Source organism: Cajanus cajan, chromosome 7 (genome assembly GCF_000230855.2).
Source record: "Cajanus cajan strain Asha chromosome 7, NIPB_CcT2T_4, whole genome shotgun sequence".
Taxonomy (NCBI): domain Eukaryota; kingdom Viridiplantae; phylum Streptophyta; class Magnoliopsida; order Fabales; family Fabaceae; genus Cajanus; species Cajanus cajan.
In genome coordinates this window covers 5,378,829-5,398,215 of record NC_138523.1, presented here as the reverse complement: position 1 = coordinate 5,398,215, position 19,387 = coordinate 5,378,829, and the positions used below count along the sequence as shown (strand labels likewise).

The 19,387-nt window shown below is 31.4% G+C and overlaps 3 protein-coding genes and 1 long non-coding RNA gene across 4 annotated transcripts; 2 read left to right on the top strand and 2 right to left on the bottom strand.

The window, feature by feature from the left end:
• Nucleotides 1-1,144: 1,144 nt before the first annotated feature.
• On the bottom strand, nt 1,145-4,122 carry LOC145949774 (histone-lysine N-methyltransferase, H3 lysine-9 specific SUVH5-like). The gene is made up of 4 exons (XM_083060652.1): nt 2,710-4,122; nt 2,507-2,639; nt 2,030-2,207; nt 1,145-1,930 (listed from the first exon to the last, which is right to left on the bottom strand). The coding sequence occupies exons 1-4, from the start codon at nt 3,351-3,353 to the stop codon at nt 1,671-1,673; spliced, it is 1,215 nt and encodes a 404-aa protein (XP_082916778.1). The 5' UTR covers nt 3,354-4,122; the 3' UTR covers nt 1,145-1,670.
• Nucleotides 4,123-7,900: 3,778 nt separating this feature from the next.
• LOC109810268 (TonB-dependent heme receptor A) lies at nt 7,901-10,824 on the top strand. The gene is made up of 2 exons (XM_020373691.3): nt 7,901-8,100; nt 10,449-10,824. Exons 1-2 carry the CDS (start codon nt 8,028-8,030, stop codon nt 10,664-10,666), a joined length of 291 nt encoding a protein of 96 aa, XP_020229280.1. The 5' UTR covers nt 7,901-8,027; the 3' UTR covers nt 10,667-10,824.
• Nucleotides 10,597-13,266, bottom strand: LOC145949686 (uncharacterized). Its single transcript, XR_014428091.1, has 2 exons — nt 13,143-13,266; nt 10,597-12,040 (listed from the first exon to the last, which is right to left on the bottom strand). It is a non-coding gene; the product is annotated as an uncharacterized LOC145949686 (long non-coding RNA).
• Nucleotides 13,267-15,906: 2,640 nt separating this feature from the next.
• LOC109810238 (histone-lysine N-methyltransferase, H3 lysine-9 specific SUVH5) lies at nt 15,907-18,500 on the top strand. The gene is made up of 3 exons (XM_083060455.1): nt 15,907-17,545; nt 17,616-17,889; nt 18,270-18,500. Exons 1-2 carry the CDS (start codon nt 16,192-16,194, stop codon nt 17,885-17,887), a joined length of 1,626 nt encoding a protein of 541 aa, XP_082916581.1. The 5' UTR covers nt 15,907-16,191; the 3' UTR covers nt 17,888-17,889; nt 18,270-18,500.
• Nucleotides 18,501-19,387: the final 887 nt, after the last annotated feature.

Here is a 19,387-nt window from a genome sequence, read left to right as displayed (position 1 = left end):
CCTTCAACAACTTTAGGATACAAAAGGTAATGAATTGTAGCATGTGTCAATCTTAAACAACTTTTGACTAATTTTGCATAATTCAAGGTATCTACTCGACATTATTATAATGAAAATGTCATTTAATATATATTTCAAGTACAAAACAAAAGTTTTTATATCTTTGATTTGTTAAAAGTTGAAAATAGACAATAAGAACATTAGACACATTAAATATGCATTTAAAGTATTTTGGCATAGATGATACATTTAGTATAAATGTATAATAGATAGGCCTGCATAAGCTTTAGGCTTGTATCATCTTAACATGCACTTAAAACTATCATCTTAGGTAATGATATTTTTATGCTTCACAAAAATGTTTATGTTTGTTACCATTAAAATATAATTTTTGAGGGGTCATAATTTATCTTTTGATTTAACACGGAATTAACTAGTTATTGTCTTTTGATTAGAAAATACTTTGATTTATAAAATAAATAATAATTAATTACCTATGTTTCACGTGTATACAAAATTATCATCAAATTATGAACTCTACAAGAATGATCATGTGCACCTAATGAATGAGAAAAAGATTATGCAACTGAAAGAGAAAAATAAGCAGGAAATTTGTTAAAATAAGTAGAAAAATTTAACAAAGATATTTAAATAAATAAGAAATGTTAGTGTTCAAGTCTAAACGAGAGTCTCATATTAAATAGAGATTAGTATATTGGATAACATATAAGTGAAAAGAGCCATAAACCTTGCATTTTAAGATTTTAAGTTAAGATGTGATGTCAAGTTGTCTTATGTTATTTACACATGGTTCATTAATTTAATTCTTTCTCATGTTTAATCTTTGTATTCTTAACAATTAACATGCAAGTCAATATTTCAACTAGGTGAAATTCTTCCTATTATTTAACCCCTATGTCGTAATCCCAACAAAAAAATGAAAAAAAAAATAGTAGAAGAGAATCATTTAAGTGAGAATAAAAAAAACATGTAAATGACAAAAATGAAAGAAAAAATAACCCAATTGGGCAGGAAAAATGTGAATGACAAGAAAATAAGTAAAATAATAAAAGTATAATTTAAAAAGCAAAAACAAAATCATATAAAAATATGCAGAAAACGATGAAAATTAGGGTAATGTAATAATCATTTAAGTTGATAAAAAATAAAAAAAAAATTCAAAAAAAATAATTAAAACAAACTCAAAAGTAGATCACTGGATGGTTTCTTGATTATAATTTAATTTTGTTATTACATAGATGTAGATATTATAATATTATTTATTATGATATTATAAGCAAAATTCATTGACTTGGAAAAATTATGACAATTTGTCAAGAAAGTTATTCATAATGATTTTACAAATGAAATAACACACACTGTACATGAATAAAAAGTTTGTGTTATCTTCTCATACCTTCACACTTGGTAGATGATCAACTACAAATAAAATGCAAGAGAGACGAGGAAACTAAAAAGAAAAAAAAAAGTGAAATCAATATGACTTTCTATCTTGAACATCCCCTTGTAGGTATCTAATAATGATTCACTTATATAACAATGTCTAACTAGATTATCTTTACAATGTAATAAATTATCTTAATTTAACAATAAGTAAATAAGAATACTTAATATTCATCTGATTTCAAAGTTGTACCTTCAAAAGTGGATCAGACTATTGCAATTCTGTGATCTACAGTAGCAAATATTATTCCGAACCTGAAATAATTTCTCTTGGAGGACTTATAATCATAACTCAGCTCTCTACCAGCAGGAATGTCCTTAACAGCAAACAACATTTTGTGAGGGAGATTCTTGTCATTGTGATCATACACAATATTTTTGGCATGGAGATTTGGAGAACAGCTATGATTTATAAATCTTCCAATATTTCCACATTTTGTTCCATCAATGAAGCCCTTGCCAACACCTGCAAAACCAGAATGCTACTGTCAAATGAAGTCCAAACACAAAAAGGAATTCATCAAGATGAAACATACACCCATGTCAAATATATAGTCACTAAAACCCAGCCTGGATCCAGCTCTTTTATCCTCCCGGACTTCTCCAATGTACTCGCATACAAAGCTTCCAGACGGAATATAAGAGCGAGTTCTAACACCCCAACCTTTCAATTCTGTCATGAAGATTTCTAGTCGAAACTGAATACCATGCTGAGTTACTCGGTTGGTGCAAGATGAGAAGCACTTGAAAGAAGGACCACACTCATATATCTAAGCGATGAATTCATTGGAGAAGCAAGTCTTCTTTTACTGTCATACGGCATTCTCCCACAACCATTCTTAGCAATACAAGGACATTTCTCACTGTTCACACATGCATCTCCGCAATCACAGCCCTGAAGAATTGTCTGCTTAAACTTGTTTAAATAAATATTTTGAACTATATAATGGAAAGTTGGGGGTAGCTGAACACAGTTCACTGATGTAACTATCCGAACAGCAAAGTTTTCTTTTCTGTTGGAAATATCACTAACTCAAATAACATTCTTCTGAACTGCACTACCTCCAGATTTTTGTCTCTTCCTTGAAGTAAAACTTTCAAAGTTCTTTGAGTTGTCAGCATTGCCAGTAACATCATCCTTCAGGGCAACGCAAGATTGAGGTTGCTCCAAAATTCTATTCAGTGTAAACTTGAACACAAAATTTCTGTGTCCCTTTTTCATGTGTCATATTAGTGACTAAATACAGGCTATCGTAAACAAGTAAGCAATGAGACCTGCGGCTACTGCAATTCTCCACTCCATGAGATTTTTCCCTAACCTTGAGTATAACTCGCACTGGACTTTTAGCATCCATGCTGTTTTTGAGGGCCATTCCTTGTGCCAACTTTTGATCACAAGCTGAAACACTATACCATGTATTGTTAGGATTTCCTCCATGACCAGTGTAAACCAAGGCATCTCTAGATTTTCTTATATTGTTGTAGCGATTAGTGACCACAATGCTAGTTGCCAACGAGTTTCTACCTCTTCCCATGTAATCGATACCATTGGAAAACTGCTTGTGGAGACCAATAATATTGAGTTCAACCCTATATCGAAACTGGTCACCAACTTCAATTCCTAATACATGTCCAACGCGCTTCTGACTGTTCTCCCATTGGTTATCTCTTTTCATGCACATTGCTGCACGAATCAGAAGTTTTGATTTGGATTTAAAATTCCCAAGTTGACTTGCTTCATATTGAACCATTAGCTCGTGATGCAGGTTGCAAAACATCTCCAATGCTTGTTTCACCTTCCTGTGCCTCACAGACATTTCCTTCCCATTTCTTGCTGGAAGAAGGGATGGAGGACAGTTGCTTTCTTTTTCCAGAGGACTTCGAAGCATCCATTTCTATAAAATCAATACAAATAGAGACTATTTATTAGAAATATCCATCAATGATACTAAAACCTGAGTTTACAACATAGCAACTATGTAATATAATTAAATAATAATAACAAAAATCACATTCAGATCTGCACAGCCCACAAAAGAAAAAAAAATTAAAAATAAATCAAGATTGGGAAGCATTCAAATGCAGAAACTGGAAGCAATAGTAAAGTTTAAAATGTAAAACTTTGTGGGGGTAAATAATTAAGAAAAATGCTCTGTTTTTTCTTTTTTGGTGCTGCAACATGTAGTCTCAGTTCCCTCAACCAGAAACTAATTTCGCCGGGGCAGGGATCCACGTGTAAGTACAGGATCCCTAACCACTACATTAATTTAGTGGGTTAGAAAAAAAAGTTAACAAATTAATAATAATAATAATAATAATAATATTTTTTTACCAATAAAAAAATTATAAAACCAATATTAAAATTTGAACCTAAAATGGTGTGGATACTATACTAACCCTTTACCATTATACCAAATTTAGTAGTTTAGTAATAAAAATAATGAATAATAATATATTTAGTCTACTAACTTAAAGATTAATTCTCTTTGTAGTACCATGACTATTGTTGAGTCAAAAGATTTTTCCACACCGCAAAAATCAAACATGATTTCTCATTAAATAAATTGTGTTCATAATGTGCGACAACAATATATTAATTACTATGTTAACCTTTTTGATTGGCAAAAACAGTCTATACATAATAAGAATTCGAAGACTAATAAGAAGATGATGATGATAACAAAGACGACAAATGTAACATCTCAGTTTTCAAAATGATTATTGTTATTATTATTATTATTATTATTATTATTATTATTATTATTATTATTACATGGTATTTGGTCATAATTTGGTGATTATATTTGACTTTAATTGTAGCTAATTTATATTCCATTTATGATTAATTGTAGGCTTTAGAAAGATAGGTGTGTTGATGGACTTAATTAAATAGTTGTGAAAATTCTTGTTAAAACCGTTTTTAGCTGGGCTGTTTGGCAAGCCTCGGTGTTTAAGACATAACTTGGGCTGTGGTGGTCCAAATGATGCAAAATTGGTGTCAATAGAAAGCTAAGACAAAAACGTACAACTTTTGCAGAAATAGCCATTTGCAAATTCGGTCTTATAGAAGGTATAAATTAGAATTTTATTGATACAATTGTTTCTCGCTGGGCTGATTGGCAAGTCTCTGTTTTTTGGTCATAACTTGGGATGTGGTTGTCCAAATGATGCAAACTCGGTGGATATGGAAAGATAAGAGAAAACCCTACAACTTTCATGAAGCAATCATTTTCAGATTCGGCTGTCCAGAAGGTCCAAATCGGTGGAAAAAGTCGGTGCGGAAAAGAACATGGCACCAACTCCATAATTTCATCCAACCAACTCCACTAATTCATTCCACTAACAACACCAACTCATCCCATTTCGTTTTGTCTAAGATATTTTCATTATTTTTCATTTTTTTAATGTGCTATGGAGGTTATAAATAGGCCTTCACTTCTCCATTGCAAACCATCCCTCAATTCTCATTCTCTCTTCTCTTATACTCTCTTCTTCTCCTCTTCTTCTCTTTGAAGACCTAGAGGAATCCATAGGAGGTGGTTCTACCCTAGTAGAAGGAGCCTAGAGGAGGAAGCTCTTCTTTAGTTTCAATGCCTGTTATCCAGGTAAGGGGGGGGGGGGAGTGAGAAACCTCGCTCTGGGTGTGAGATTGTATGCTAGGTAGTGGGATTGACCCCCAATCCTGTGTTTGTTGTATGTCATATTGTTTGTATGTTCCAATTGCTTGGTTAATATGTGTGTATGAATAGAAACTGTGTTGGGATTATGATTGTGAAAGTTGTGAATATGATGTGATAATGTGAATGTGATGTTTCTAATGATATGATGTGATGATAATGTGATATGATGTCATGATAATGGGATATGATGTGATGATGAAATATGATGTGAAATGACCATGAGATATGATTAACCATGAAATAGATAATGTGATAATGTGATATGATGTGATATGATGATGTGCAATGACCATGAGATAATATGAAACGTGATTGAGACATGAGATATGAAATGTGATAATGTGATAATGAGATATGAAATGTGATAAAGAGAAATGACCATGGAAAGTGATAAAGTGATATGAGAATGCATAGAGTCTTGTTTGACATGCATCATTTGCATAAGTGTTACAGGTACGACATGGAATACACCGCCAGAGAAGGCCCCCTAGTGTAAAAGCTTTGGGGATCAGTCCTTGGGGATGGCTCGGTTTGGAAGTCCCAGTCTCGCCCATTGTGTGCATGGGATGTATCTTGCGTGACTTAGCTATCCCGACTAGACTCTGGTAGTATGTCCTTCTAGTGAGAGTGCGCAGAGGTGTGTCCCGGCATGTACTCCTAGACTACTCTTTGTGTATTGCTAGCGGCAATATACTACGTGATAAGTGACTGACGCCACATGCATGATAAAATTGTAGTCTGTATCCATACATGTGTCTTTTGATGTTATATATGGATATGCCTTGAATGAGTAAGATGTGATATTGTTATTAATCTATGTTATACATGTTTTGTTTGTGTTTGGCTATCTAGTATATATATTCCTACACTGTGAGCTGAGAGAGATGTTTTCTCACTCCCTTTTTCTTTGTGTTGTTCTTCTCTGATCATTATACAGGTGATTATCAGCATGAGGCTGAGGATGTTGGTGGTGAAGCTTAGGCTTCTATATGGGCTATGTTCTGATAGGACATGTGACATCGGGGCATAGATAAGATTAGATTAGGGTGTTATTGTTATTTAAAATTACTTTGGAAACTTTGAGATTTATTTATTTGTAATTTCCGCTGATTATGTTTGTTAGAAATGTGATACTCTTTAAACATGTTTTATTATTAAATGTTATATTATTTAAATTTATTGAGTTATGATATGCAGGGTAGAGGGTGTCACAACAAAGAAGAATATCAGCATAATGAATAAAAATATAACCATAACACTAGCAAGTATTTTTAAGAAACAAACTTTCTTACTGATAAGAGCATTCAATTCACAAAACCATGAAACAAGGATGGCAAAATCATAAGTTACATAAAGAAAAAGAACCTTTGGAAAGAAAAAAACCCCAGAAAACCAAGGAAAACAAGAAAGAAACATAACAAAGAAAAATGAAGTAAAACACTACAAAAAGAATACATTTTGTTATTTTCTAATGAATGAAGGAGATTGAGAAATGAAAATGAAAACTCTATTGGAAAAGAACAAAGTTAGGACAGTGATGAAAGAAAAATGAACTGATGAAGATAGAAAGCAAAATCGCTTATTAACTATGTACTTGTTATTATTATCACATTACTATTAATAGTTAACAATTAAAATGGGATGAAACATTTTTTTTTTGTTTATACCACATATATCCTTTACTAAATGCAATCTTGTTCTAATTAGGTAAGATCACAAATTAAAATAATTAAATGTACCATTTAAAGAAAATAAAATAAAATATTTTTTTAGTATTATAAATTTAAATAATTAAATTTAATATTTATTTTTTAAAATATGACAAAAACTAACGTGTATTACTTTTATAAATGATTTATAATGTAATACTTTTACTCATTATTGGATTTATCTCATCTTCATGGTCATACCCTATACCATCCACATTTAAAGATTCCTCCCCTAACTCCCTCTACTCATTGAATTCCATCACTCTCACAAAAAATAATAAATATAGAGAAGATTTTCATAAAAAAAATAAAAAAAATATAATTTGAGTTTAAATAAAATAAAATGGGTCTAACAGACTCCAAGAAAATAAAAAACCTTAAACATAAATTCATTTCATATATAGTGAGGATATATAGATTAAAGTCCTTTACTTTTCAAGAAAATAATATTTCTAAGGAACCCACACACAAACTTAGTAAGAAATTGATCATCTTAGTAGAAATATATTTTATTTTTTAGTTTCTTTAACGTATACATCAAGTGGTTTTTTTTTTTTTTTTTTTTTACTTGTTAGTTTTAATAACAAAATTGTTAACTTTTTTTAAACATCTCTCAACCTTTATTTTTTTTCTTCTTATTTTAATATTTTCTTTTAGCAATCCATTAAAGTTATTCTTAATTTTATTTGAAAATCAAATAGATCTTGCATACAATTTTTTATACAGAAAATGTTTCTAATCAATAATAAAAGAAATTATTCTTTTAGACATAACTATCCTTGAAGTGAGTTATTTTTCCAAAAAAAAAATTATTTTTCACAAGCACAGCCATAATCATCGATCATGCATTTTACCAACAAAATAGCTAATTTACCTTTTTTTCAAAATAAAAAAAAAACTTAATTTGACTTATATATATATATATATATATTTTTTTTTTTGAATATTTTTAATGTTCCTTTTAAATTTTAATTCACTTAACCTTCGGCTTAAAACCACTAACGAGCCCAATAAAAAAAGAGGTGCGAGTTGGATCCAAGCGACAAGGAAGGGTTTTCAGAAGAGTGAAAGGGCCAAGGGCTAGCGTTTTCGCAAGACGCAACACAAAGTTAGACGAAAAGGGAAAACTCTCCATTCTCGGGCGCGTGGCTTTCGATTCTAATCCGCGTTTCCAATGGCCTTCAACAGCGCACTCAGATCTGCCACAAAGCTAATCGCTTCTTCCGAATCCTCCCTCTCTAACTCAGGTCAAATTCCTCATTTTTTTGGAGATGTGTGTTTCGCGAAAATTTATGCAATTTTTGTTTTATCGATGATGTTCCTTATGGTTGTTCAAGGTGAATTCGTTTAAGGAGTTTTGAAATGGTCAGGCCGTTCTATTTTATTTATTTATTTGTTTATTTTTAGGGTGTTTTGTTTAACAATCGAAATAAAAAATGTTTGTTGCAGGTTGTGCTGTATTGTTATTATTGGGGCTTATGATTTATATTTTATGGATTCAATAATTTCATTAAATTCTATAGGAAACGTTGAATATAATGATGCCTACATTGGAAATGAAATGCAATCAGTGAGATGAATAAACTGTATGGCTTGATTAGATGTGTAATTCGCCCTGATTTCATTTCTTGATATTGTTGAGTATGATGGGAGAGGTGTTGGGGGTGATTTTACTGGAGGAAAATTTTCTAGCTGAATGTAGAAAGTCGACCAAAAGGGGCAGTGTTTCTTTGAGAATGCCACTTTTCGTATTGAGGGTTGTGTGTTCCTGGAGAGTAGTGGAGGTTTAGTTTGTTGAATTTCAAGTGAAAGTTTTTGAGAGGTTGGGGTTGGTCATGAGCAATGGCGAAGGTCAGAGATGGATCCAAAGCGAGGCAAGCAGGGGCTTAGCCCGCCTTCTCCCTGCTCTTTGAAAAAATATAGTATGATATATATTTGTTATAATAAGTATATGATTATTAAGAAAAAAATTAACTTATTCTCTAACTGATCCTTTTATTTGTTTTAAGATTGTTTCTTCTTGTTTCAGTTGTTATAATTAAGAGATCACTTTCAGCTATGTAGACTATGTAAAATAAACTTAAGAACAAGATGAAGATGTATTTTTAATTAATTGTTTAATTTATACTCACAGATTGATTTGTACTTGGTCGATGGATTTCATGATTTAAAAAATGATATTCATAAATTAAGCTTGTCAACCCACCTAGTGTGATGAGACTAGTTGTTGTTGTGGAGATTAAGCTTGGACTTTGGGCTTAATTAGCATTGTCTGATATTATACAAGAGCAAAATATGGAATAATTAGTTATCATACCAGTGCAGTTGAATTTAATGCATATAACATTTTATTATTGTAGCATTAGTCATTTAGTTATGTTATTTATCAATAAGGGATATGTTGTAAGCCCACTTTGCAGCTCTAATGGTTTGCTCAGCTTCATTTCACCAGGTTACTGCAAGTTTTGAGACAGTACTCCTTCTAAAACCCTTGAAATATTTTATAAAATATTTATGGCACGGAATAGCTCGCCCCATAAAAGCTACTGGGGATGGCTGTTATATCAATGTTAGTGAATAAAATATGTAATTTATACTGCACAAATCTAAATACAACAACAACAACAACAACCAAGCCTTTATCCCACTAGGTGGGGTCGGCTATATGGATCAAACGACGCCATAGGGATCTATCATAAATCATCTCTCTTGATAAGGCATTGATCTCTATGTCCTTTAGCACTGTTTCCCCTATAGTTTTCCGAGGCCTTCCTCTCCTTCTAGCTCCAACAGTAACCTCCATCTCATCGACCCTCCTCACCGGTGCGTCAGCCGGTCTCCTCCACACATGCCCAAACCATCTAAGACGGAACTCAACCAACTTCTCCACAATACTTGCAACCCCCACACTTTCTCGGATGCATTCATTTCTAATCCGATCTTTTATCGTGTGTCCCCACACTGCACAAATCTAAATGCTCAAAATTTAAAAGGTACCCCACTGAAGACATCATTGTTAAAAATCAAAAGTCATGGTCTGTGTACACTATCACCATCAATCTAAAACATAATTTGAAAAATCAATAATAATGAGAGACTGAAGCTGAGGTTGAGTGCTCTGTTGGCTGCTTGTGACTGAGATGATGCCATGGCTTCACCAAAGAGGAGCCCTGCCAGAAAATGCATTACCTGTCAGAGATGGGTGGTGGAAGGGACATAGTAGCAAACTATTGGGTCATTCTTGGAAGTGAAAGGTTGTGAACATGGGTGAAAGTGTATGAAATTTAAAAACTACATTAAAATTTCTTTGGGGTAGTTTGAACAAAATCGGCACAAAATCGGGATTTAATGGTTTGTTAATAATAGCGGCCGTAATGGCGATGATTTATGTCTGCTTTCTCCCGGTGATTCAGACTGTCTTTTAAATTTAGATATACTCTGACATTTGTTTTATTAAAATATTATTAACTTTTTAAGAATCATCAACATTTATTGATATCTGTGCGTGATTGCATATGAATATCCTTTTAGATCCTTGGAAAGTCACAGATTCCATCAGCGTTCAACTTCTTACTAGAAAATATTATGTTAACAGTGAGCAGAGGTTTTCATTCAACCGGCATGAAGAGGATGGGAGGTGGACATGGCCATGGTGAGCCAGATTATATGCATGCAAAGCACATGTACAACTTGGACAAGATGAAGCACCAGGGGTTGAAAATGTCCCTTGCAGTGCTCTCTGCTTTCAGCATTGGTGTTGCAGTTCCTGTATATGCTGTCATTTTCCAGCAAAAGAAGACAGCTTCTGCTTAACTCATCTTTACTTCATCGCAGCAATAAGTTGGATTTGGGGATCCTAGACTAGCCTATTAGTTTTGGTTTCATGATTGTTTTGAACTTTGTTTATGTTCAACCTTCTATATGGAATGTCCATATATATATCTCATAATCAATTTCTCTGCACTACCAAATACTTGTGCACTACCAAATACTTGTGCTGGGACACCTTCATGTTTTGCACGTGTGTTTCATGCGGTTTATCAATAGTTTGATAATTTGGTAAATGCATGTTTGCAACCAGTTCTTTTATTAAGTTAGGAATACCCTACCAATGTAAAAGAAGAAAACAAATTGTCAGCAAATTTTAGAAGGATGAAAAAAAAAATGTGTATCAAAATTAAAATCCAATTATTTTATAATAGTTAAGTGCATATTTTCGGGTTCCGATAATAACTTTTTACATTTACTCTTGTAATAACTTTATCCTCCTCTTATTACAAGTAGTGACATAAAATAATATTAAAATTATTTTAAAAATAAAATTATAAAAATTCAAAATCAAAGAATGTATTTTGAGATGTAGACTAACGTATGGATACGGTTGCTATGATGCAACTTTTGACCGTTACTTTTGACTGTTACGATGTAAAATTATTATATATTTACTTTGAATATAAATAATTTTATAATAATAAAATTTAATTAGACTTCTTTTTATAATTTTTCACATGTACATGATGATAATAGACTATCGAAAATGATGAGCTTGAGTTCACATGTTAATTGGAACACCTACATTTGGCATGTTGCACCGCCATTCTTTCACCCTTCACATGTTTGTCCTTCACGAGTTTCATCAATGGTTTGTTCATTTTTGTGCGAGTGATGGAATTCAATGAGCAAAGGAAATTAGGGGAGGAATCTTCAAATGTGGATGGTATAGGGTATCACCGTGAAGATGAGATTAATCCAACGATGAGTAAAAGTAATGTATTATAAATCACTTATAAAAGTGATACATGTAACACCCAAATTCTAATACCCAATTTATATAATAAAAATTATAAAATTTTATAATTATTTTTCGCAATTATATCATTAACAATATCTATATATTTATTTAATAAAAATAAAAGTAAAGAAAAGAATATTTTGTGAATTTAATACATGACATATCTTTCTAAAATATTTAGAATAACGTATTATTTTACACATTATTCCTCTTCCTTACCCTTTTTAAATACAATATTTATATTCATAATGGAAAGAAAATTACAATTAAAATAATATGATCGACAAGTAAAGTTATAACAGATCCATCAAATAGCCTTCATATTCCAAATTCCTTCCGAGTAGGATAGCAGTAACAATAACAGCAAAATGATCTGGAATCTCAAGTTGATCCATCTATTTTAAAATATATTTAATTTAAAAACAAAGAAAAGAAAGGAGTAAGAACAATATCCAATAAATAAAATAATTCAAAAGAATAAACAAAATTATTTATAATTAAAATATAAATATAACTATATATACAGATCAAATATTAGATGATACAATAAAATTTGAATTATACTTGTAGTGACTAGTCAGGATAAATGAGCATCATTATAACACCAACCAACAATAAGATATTTCACCTTTACTCATTTAAATCCCCAAGGTTAAACCTCCAGCTACATATAATTCAAACTTTATCGTCTATGGCCATAGAGTATTAATTATCTTTAAAATAAGTAAAAGACATTTTAACAAAATTACATTAATCATAAAAATAATCACACTAAATAAATTTGAAAATTTATCATTATTTAAGCTTTAATTAAATAATACAAATGAAATATATTAAGAGCACCAATTAATTGACAATGGTAATTATTATTAAACAATATAAATGTGAATATATTAATAATTATTATGGATAAGAATAATCATAGAATAAGCAAATAAATGAGGTTAACAATACCCCACTAAATAAATATACATAAAAAAAAACTAAAATAGATAAACATAATAATTAAAAGTTAAGTAGTTAGATGAGATTAGAAACACCTCACTGAATAAATATAACAATAACATAAATAAACATTGTAATTAAAAATTAAGTACTTAGATGAGGTTAGGAACACCTCACTGAATAAATATAACAATAACATAAATAAACATTATAATTAAAAATTAAGTAGTTAGATGAGGTTAGGAACTCCTCACTGAATAAATATAACAATAACATAAATAAACATTGTAATTAAAAATTAAGTAGTTAGATGAAGTTAGGAACACCTCACTGAATAAATATAGCAATAACATAAATAAACATTGTAATTAAAAGTTAAGTAGTTAAATGAGGTTAAGAACACCTCACTGAATAAATATATAAATATAGTGAGGTTAGGAACACCTCACTGAATAAATATATAAATATTGTGAGGTTAAATAGATGACATAAATAAATATACATAATAGTATATAAAGTTATTAAAGAGATAAGGTTCTCCTCCCCCCTTACCTAGATAAACAAGAGCTACAACTTGAGCAGAACTTCCTCTTTTGGATTCCCTCTCTTTCCCTCTTTCTTTCTCTCTCCTTCTCTCTATTTTCTCTTCCTTCTCACTAAATTTTTTTTTTCTTTCTGTAAACTTGTGTTTTCATTCCATGTGAAGCCTATTTATAATGTTTGAAAAATACTATTCATAATAATATTATATTAGGATTACTATTTATAAAATAATATTATATTCAAATTAAGAAATTTGGAGGAATTCATTGAATTCCGCAGCCCCCTTAGCAGCCATTTACTATTTATTAAAATAATATTAAATTTACTATTCATTAAAATAATATTATATTTACTATTTATAATATTATAAAATATTATTTTTTTAATATTTTTTATTTTTTTACATTTTTTTTAACTTTTAATAATCCCATAAATATTTAAAATACATAAAAATAATCCTTAATACTGCATAAATTTTGGGATATTACAATACACGTTAACTTTTATTATATTTTAAAAAATAAATATTAAATTTAATTATTTAAATTTATAACTCTAAAAACATATTTTATTTTATTTTTTTAAAATGTTACATTCAATTATTTCACTTTGTAGTCTTACCTGATTAGAACAAGATTGCATTTAGTAAAGGATATATGTAGTATATACAAAATAAATGTTTCATCCCATTTTAATTATTAACTATTGATAGTAATGATGATAATAATAACAACTACACACTTAATAAGTAACTTTGTCTTCTTTCCTCATTTGTTTATTTTTCTTTCATCACTGTCCTGAGAAAGTTTTGTTCTTTTCTAGTAGAGTTTTCATTTTTATTTATCAATCTCCTTCATTCATCAGAAAATAACAAAATGTATCATTTTTGTAGTGTTTTACTTCATTTTTTTTTGTTATGTTTCTTTCTTGTTTTCCTTGATTTTATGGGTTTTTTCCCCCAAAGGTTCTTTTTCTTTATGTAACTTTAAATGTGGATGGTACAGGGTAGGACCATGAAGATGAGATTAATCCAATAGTGAGTAAAAGTAATGTATTATAAATCATTTATAAAAGTGATATACGTTAGCTTTTGTCATATTTTAAAAAATAAATATTAAATTTAATTATTTAAATTTATAACACTAAAAACATATTTTATTTTTTTTCTTTAAATGTTACATTCAATTATTTCACTTTGTGGTCTTACCTTATTAGCACAAAATTGCATTTAGTAAAGGATATATGTGGTATATATATATAAAAAAAAAAATATTTCATCCCATTTTAATTATTAACTATTAATAGTAATGTGATAATAATAACAACTACACAGTTAATAAGCTTTGTCTTTTTTCCTCATCAGTTCATTTTTCTTTCATCAATGTCCTAAGAAAGTTCTGTTCTTTTTTAGTAGGATTTTCATTTTCATTTCTCAATCTCCTCCGTTCATCAGAACGTAACAAAAGGTATCATTTTTGTAGTGTTTTACTTCATTTTTCTTTATTATGTTTCTTTCTTGTTTTTCTTGATTTTCTGGGATTTTTTCTCTCCAAAGATTCTTTTTCTTAATGTAACTTCTAATTTTGCCATCCCTGTTTCATGGTTTTGTGAATTGCATGCTCCTATCAGTAAGAAAGTTTGTTCCTTAAAAATGCTTGCTAGTGTTGCGGTTATATTTCTATTCATTATGCTGAAATTCTTCTTTGTCGTGGTTGTCGTCGTCATTGTCTTCTTTTTTCGACTTCTTATTATGTATAGACTGTGTTTGCCAATTAAAAAGGTTAACATAGTAATTAGAATATTGTTGTGGCACATCGTGAACACAATTTATTTAATGAGAAATCATGTTTGATTTTTGCAGTGTGAAAAAATCTTTTGACTCAGCGATAGTCACAATACTAATCTAGCGGACTAAATATATTATTATTCATTATTTTTATTACTAAACTATTAAATTTGGTATAATGGTAAAGGGTTAATATAGTATGCACATGATTTTAGTTTCAAATTTTAATATCAATTTTATAATTTTTTGTATTGATAAAAAATTATTATTATTATTATTAATTTATAAACTTTTTTTTTCTATCCACTAAATTGATGTTGTGGTTAGAGATCCTGTACTTACACGTGGCCCCCTGCACCCGGCAAAATTAGTTTCTGGTTGAGGGAACTGAGACTACATGTTGCAGGACAAAAAAAAAAACAGCATTTTTTCCTAATTATTTACCCCACAAAGTTTTACATTTTAAACTCTACTATTGCTTCTAGTTTCTACATATTTGAATTGGCTCAGTAGTAAAGCTCTCAAAGAGAGAAAAATACTCAAAAGAGTAATTAAATTAATACTTGATTGATGAATGAAATATGTTTAAAAGGGGGTATTTATAATATTCAGAAAATAAAAGAAATAAATAAAATAATTATAACTTGATAGACAAAATGAACCAGAAATGAGCTGTAAAGGAGGATGGTGGATAGTTGGTGGAATTATTGTTGGTTTGAGTTGGCATTAGCTGGAAGGTTATGCTCCTACATCATGAATGCTTTCCAATCTTGATTTATTTTTAATTTTTTTTTTCTTTTATGGGCTGTGCAGATCTGAATGTGATTTTTGTTATTATTATTATTTAATTATATTACATAGTTGCTATGTTGTAAACTCATGTTTTAGTATCATTGATGGATATTTCTAATAAACAGTGTCTATTTGTGATATCAGGAGAACATAATAACTCTAAAAAAAAAAAAAACACAGAGAAAAACTGATTTCATCACTTCATATATTTTTCTATAACATAACGTACAGCATATGGTCTTAGGCAAAAGATGCAGCAACCAAAATAATATAATATTATATTTGAGAAACTCAATTTGGCTTTGTCTACTACAATTAACAATGTCAAATTTTACTACTTGCAATTTCAATTTCAGATATGCAGCCTTTGTGGACTTTCAAGTTCCTTGTTGCAGCAATTCAAACATTACGGGTTAGAATTATTCAAATTTCAAGGCGGCTTGATTTAATTTTCTCACAATTTGTATTGGTTTTATAGAAATGGATGCTTCGAAGTCCTCTGGAAAAAGACAGCAACTGTCCTCCATCCCTTCTTACATCAAGAAATGGGAGGAAATGTCTGTGAGGCGCAGGAAGGTGAAACAAGCATTGGAGATGTTTTGCAACCTGCATCACGAGCTAATGGTTCAATATGAAGCAAGTCAACTTGGGAATTTTAAATCCAAATCAGAACTTCTGATTCGTACAGCAATGTGCATGAAAAGAGATAACCAATGGGAGAACACTCAGAAGCGCGTTGGACATGTATTAGGAATTGAAGTTGGTGACCAGTTTCGATATAGGGTTGAACTCAATATTATTGGTCTCCACAAGCAGTTTTCCAATGGTATCGATTACATGGGAAGAGGTAGAAACTCGTTGGCAACAAGCATTGTTGTCACTAATCGCTACAGCAATATAAGAAAATCTAGAGATACCTTGGTTTACATTGGTCATGGAGGAAATCCTAACAATACATGGTATAGTGTTTCAGCTTGTGATCAAAAGTTGTCACAAGGAAACTTGGCCCTCAAAAATAGCATGCATGCTAAATGTCCGGTGCGAGTTATACTAAAGGTTAGGGAAAAATCTGATGGAGTGGAGTATTGCAGTAGCCGCAGGTCTCATTGCTTATTTGTTTACGATGGCCTGTATTTAGTCACTAATATGACACATGAAAAAGGGACACACAGAAATTTTGTGTTCAAGTTTACACTGAATAGAATTTTAGAGCAACCTCAATCTTGTGTTGCCCTGAAGGATGATGTTACTGGCAATGCTGACAACTCAAAGAACTTTGAAAGTTTTACTTCAAGGAAGAGACACAAATCTGGAGGTAGTGCAGTTCAGAAGAATGTTATTCGAGTTAGTGATATTTCCAATGGAAAAGAAAAGTTTCCTGTTCGGGTAGTTACATCAGTGACCTGTGTTCAACTACCCCCAACTTTCCATTATATAGTTCAAAATATTTATTTAAACAAGTTCAAGCAGACAATTCTTCAGGGCTGTGATTGTGGAGATGCATGTGTGAACAGTGAGAAATGTCCTTGTATTGCTAAGAATGGTGGGAGAATGCCATATGACAGTAAAAGAACACTTGTTTCTCCTATGGATTCATCGCTTATATATGAGTGTGGTCCTTCTTGCAAGTGCTTCTCATCTTGCACCAACCGAGTAACTCAGCATGGTATTCAGTTTCAACTAGAAATCTTCATGACAGAATTGAAAGGTTGGGGTGTTAGAACTCGCTCTTATATTCCATCTGGAAGCTTTGTATGCGAGTACATTGGAGAAGTCAGCAAGGATAAAGAAGCTGGGTCCAGGCTAGGTTTTAGTGACTATATATTTGACATGGGTATGTTTCATCTTGATGAATTCCATCTTGCGTTTGGACTTCATTTGATAGTTGCATTCTGGTTTTGCAGGTGTTGGCAAGGACTTCATTGATGGAACAAAATCTGGAAATATTGGAAGATTTATAAATCATAGCTGTTCTCCAAATCTCCATGCCAAAAATATTGTGTATAATCACAATGACAAGAATCTCCCTCACAAAATGTTGTTTGCTGTTAAGGACATTCCTGCTGGTAGAGAGCTGAGTTATGATTATAGGTCCTCCAAGAGAAATTATTTCAGGGTTCGGAATATTACTTGTTACTGTAGATCACAGAATTGCAATAGTCTGATCCACTTTTGAAGGTACAACTTTGAAGTCAGATGAATATTAAGTGTTGTTATTTACTTATTGTTATATTATGATAATTTATTACATTGTAAAGATAACCTAGTTAGTCACTGTTATATAAGTGAATCATTATTGAATATGTACAAGGTGGTGCTGAGTATATTAAAAATGCATGTCTTTAAGAATTAAGAATACATTCTCAAGGGTCAAACATTAATAGTGTTGATAAACTTACTAAAATTTTGGTAGTTTTGCTTACACTGTGATTACACTATCATAATAGGTAAGAAGTTTAGTTGTGATTTCTTCTCCTATAAAGCTGTCATTGAACCTTGTATAGCGATAGTCATGGTTTAATTATCTTGACACTGACACATTATTTAATATTTTTCAGGAAAACAAAATTACAAGAGTTGACTGAAGAAATTGGGATCTCATAATTGAAGTGTAGCAAACTTGTATTGTAATATTTTCACACTTACCTGTTGTGACCTATACTAGGATTGATATTGGTTGAATAATATTTTGAGAGGACCTTTTATTATGATTAATTTAAACCTCGTGGAATATTTTGTGGCAAGATATGTCCACATAGATATGTGTTAAAAGTTTTTTTTTTTTCTTTTATCATGATTTGGTAATCTTTGATTTTTTTAATATTGTTAATGTTAGAAATGTGGGTTAGATATATCTTATTTTTACAAAATTGATTTGTAAAATGATGACTGTTTTGGGATAAACACACTCTTCATATTAAGGACGGACATGCCAATTTTCTCTTTTATCCTGATTTGGTAGTGTTTTTATCGGAGATCTGCTGTAGAGATGATCTGCTAGGTAAGATCGGTGAGCCTCCTTCACTGGTACGCTGGTGTTCCACGGTGGGGGTGGTACCTGCAAAAGAGACTCCAATGCTAAAGTTAGGGTTTGTATGAGTATGAGTCTCGTATAAATAATGCACGTACCTTAGTGTGAATTAGGGCTGCGTTGGGCTTTTGGGCCCGAGATTAGTTATGATCTGATTAGGCAGGGATCTCGTCAGGATCGAGATCTCCTGAGATCAATTATGATCTACATGAGTATCGAGCTGACGTCGCGCAGTACGTATCTGAGGTCAGCCCGTGCTGTGGCGCCGAGCTCGGAGCTCGGCTTCGGAGTACGGATAGTACACTAGCCCCCCGAGCTCTGAAGACCGTAGGTCGAGGAGTTGGGACCGAGCTCGCCGAGTGGCCGTGACTTCTCGCATACGCCTGCTTGTTGAGGTGTCATGTGTCATAATTGTCGTTTTTTATTTCGGTAACCGAGGCCAGCGCGTTAATGGGTGTGACGGTTATGTAATGATGGCTCCTTTTGTCATAATGGGTCTCATTTAATACGTGGTCAGGTGTGTCCCCTAGTTGACACGTGGCGTGACCGTTTGAATTTTGTGAGACCCCTTTTCTCTTACTCGTGCCTTTCCCCCTTTCACTTTACTCTTTCCATTCTCTCTTTCTTTTAGCACTACAAGAAAAA

Coding starts and splice junctions, on each gene's coding strand:
- LOC145949774 (XM_083060652.1), bottom strand. CDS start 3,353: ATGCTTCGAAGTCCTCTGGAAAAAGAAAGCAACTGTCCTCCATCCCTT. Junction 2,640..2,709: donor TTACTTGTTTACGATAGCCT/GTATTTAGTCAC, acceptor TACACTGAATAG/AATTTTGGAGCAACCTCAAT. Junction 2,208..2,506: donor GTAGTGCAGTTCAGAAGAAT/GTTATTTGAGTT, acceptor CCTTCTTTCAAG/TGCTTCTCATCTTGCACCAA.
- LOC109810268 (XM_020373691.3), top strand. CDS start 8,028: ATGGCCTTCAACAGCGCACTCAGATCTGCCACAAAGCTAATCGCTTCT. Junction 8,101..10,448: donor ATCCTCCCTCTCTAACTCAG/GTCAAATTCCTC, acceptor TTATGTTAACAG/TGAGCAGAGGTTTTCATTCA.
- LOC109810238 (XM_083060455.1), top strand. CDS start 16,192: ATGGATGCTTCGAAGTCCTCTGGAAAAAGACAGCAACTGTCCTCCATC. Junction 17,546..17,615: donor TGACTATATATTTGACATGG/GTATGTTTCATC, acceptor CTGGTTTTGCAG/GTGTTGGCAAGGACTTCATT.